The 2,698-nt window shown below is 39.7% G+C and overlaps 1 protein-coding gene across 1 annotated transcript; it reads left to right on the top strand.

Moving 5' to 3' along the window:
- The first annotated feature begins 1,464 nt into the window (after window positions 1-1,464).
- On the top strand, window positions 1,465-2,189 carry LOC116004978 (glutaredoxin-C11-like). The gene has a single exon (XM_031245184.1). The coding sequence runs from the start codon at window positions 1,578-1,580 to the stop codon at window positions 1,884-1,886; it is 309 nt and encodes a 102-aa protein (XP_031101044.1). The 5' UTR covers window positions 1,465-1,577; the 3' UTR covers window positions 1,887-2,189.
- Window positions 2,190-2,698: the final 509 nt, after the last annotated feature.

Genomic DNA, 2,698 nt, shown 5'->3' with positions numbered 1-2,698 from the left:
TAAGATATAAAATTTTTATATCAGGTTTCATAGTGCAATATGAACTCTGGTACATCGTATAATAGGTTTGGAGCGGACCGAGGTTGAATAACCCGACCATATCGTCCATTCCTCATTACATGTACTAACTGACACATGTTGGATTATTTGGGGTATGACTTGGTGGTAATTTATACTTCTTTCCACATAGGAATAGGTTCAAACCTATCTCTTTTGTCTCTAGTTGCATGTAATACATATCTAAGGTTTCAGTCGCATCGACACGATATCATTTGAGATATTTTTAGAACGGTTGAATTTTAATATGGGGTCCGTTCTCTATTTTGTCTTGGTCCTTTATAGAATAAGTAAATCATGATATATGCGTTAATGAATCAAAAAACAAGAGTTTGCCAAACTAGTGTCATGCAACTACAAATTAAGTGATGATTTTGTTAGGTCCGGGTCTACCATAAACTGGGTAAAAAGGTACAGAACGAGGATAGGAAAGTAGTGATGTTATTGCTCGGGGCGCTAGTAAGTCTAGAAGGGTACGTACAAAGTATGAGAAATCAACCCAAAATGACAACCCAAATAATAAAAGCTATAATCCCAAATAGGAGAATAAAGATAATAATGCTATTGTTAGGAATCGAATTTTGATGTATGGATTAAGGGTTAGTTAAGGTCATGGATCACTAGACCAGAGTGCCTCTAGCGCTCAGAGAGTGATGCCTTACAGAGAGGCAACACACTCCTATTTACATCACTAGCCTCTACCGCTACACCGTCCAGATGTACAACTCTTGATCCACTCTCCCTATTCTTCACGTATCCCACGTCCACGCATCATGTCACGCCACATCACATCACACGCTCCACTCCAGAAACGGGGCCGCGGGCAAGGCGCTTGGTGCGCGCCAGGGGCGCGAGGCACGCACCAACCCACGAAGGCCAGTGGCGCGGGAGGGCGCGCACTCACCGGCTCACCATTCCTTCCTTGACCTGTTACCTCCCCTGACTTGTACTGTCAAACCAAGCCCAATAGCAAGTCCAGTAAATCTAGCCCCTAACCCATATCTCCATCACTAGTATCAATGTTATGGAGATTTAACTCACCCGAATATTTGCACCAACAAGTTATGTCGGGGGTTAAGGGCATTTGAGATATTTTTATGGGTTACGGACAACGTTGAAGAGAGGAGTTCGTTGTTATCGACATGGGCGACGGTAGGCGTCAACTAGAATAACGAATTTTGGTAGCAAGCATAAAGGGTCAACATTATTATTTAAAAAAAAAAAAAAAAAAAAACACTTATCCACCAGACAAGAAACTATCTTTTTTAATCAACTTTTTCCTGTTCAACCCTGTATTATTACCGGCATACCATATATGCCATTATCAAAGTCTTCATTCAACTCAGATCAACCTTTTGGATAAATTAAACAACGTAATCCATATCTACCATCCTCCCTATAAATAACAACGTACGAAACCTCCAAAAACCACCAACAACGTTGTACACACATCATACACACAGAGAGCTTACCTAGCTAGCTCCGAACTCACTCCGATCGATCCATCTCGGCCGTTGATAATGGATAGGGTTAGAGATCTGGCGTCAAAGAAGGCTGCGGTGATCTTCACCAAGAGCTCGTGCTGCATGTGCCACAGCATCAAGGCGCTGTTCTACGAGCTGGGGGCCAGCCCGGCGGTGCACGAGCTCGATCACGACGGAAGAGGCCGGGAAATGGAGTGGGCATTGCGGAGCATGGGCTGCAACCCCGCCGTCCCGGCGGTGTTTATCGGCGGACAGTTTGTGGGCTCCGCCAGGGACGTGCTTTCTCTTCAGATCAATGGCTCTCTCAAACAAATGCTCATTAATGCTAAAGCCATCTGGTTCTAGCAATAATCACCGCCTATCTACCTACCTATGATTCACCATAAACCCGATCAAATACAATATAGTCATACCTAAAGTAACATTTGTCTTGTCAAGTAGCTAGCTAGAGGCTGGCCGGGCAGCACAACCAAGTGTCTTGTTAATTGTACGTGTGTATCGTATATTAAAAGTCTCGAAATCAATCGTCTATGTGTGACGAGTTTCGTTGACAAAAGTTACGTTGCCATGCATATTTTATAAAAATGGCTAGTCATGTTTCAATAGTGCATATATATAATTTCAATGCAAATTCTTGTCTTTATTTAATTCTCTTTGAGATATTATTTAATTTGATATAAATCCATGCAAATGTAATTGCATGGTAGGAACTTGAACATTCATTATAACAACAGCGTAACAATAATAATAAAGGTAGTGATATTCATATTAATTAATAATATGAGATTTTTAGAATGCAATTGTATACAAGATAAAATGATTAATAAGTATATTATTACACATGCAAGAGTAATATATTACACTTATTTTCACTTTTTATGCTATATTTTGTATTCTTGATTACGTGTCATATTTTAATTACTAAGTTATAATATGTTCATGTGCTCCCAAAATTATTATTGTCTATTACAAATCAAGGAATCTTTAAGTATCCTAGACTTCTGTTAGCTTAAATTAAGCCTATCCGTAATTAGACAATTTATCAGAGTATTAATCCTAATCTAGTTATAAAGTATGTTTCACTTTCGTGGTCAATCTATCCTTCTCCCATGAGTCTCATGTAGATAAAACACATTTAACTACTCGAATCATCCAAA

Source organism: Ipomoea triloba, chromosome 14 (genome assembly GCF_003576645.1).
Source record: "Ipomoea triloba cultivar NCNSP0323 chromosome 14, ASM357664v1".
Lineage (NCBI taxonomy): Eukaryota > Viridiplantae > Streptophyta > Magnoliopsida > Solanales > Convolvulaceae > Ipomoea > Ipomoea triloba.
This window is presented reverse-complemented; position numbering and strand designations above follow the sequence as displayed.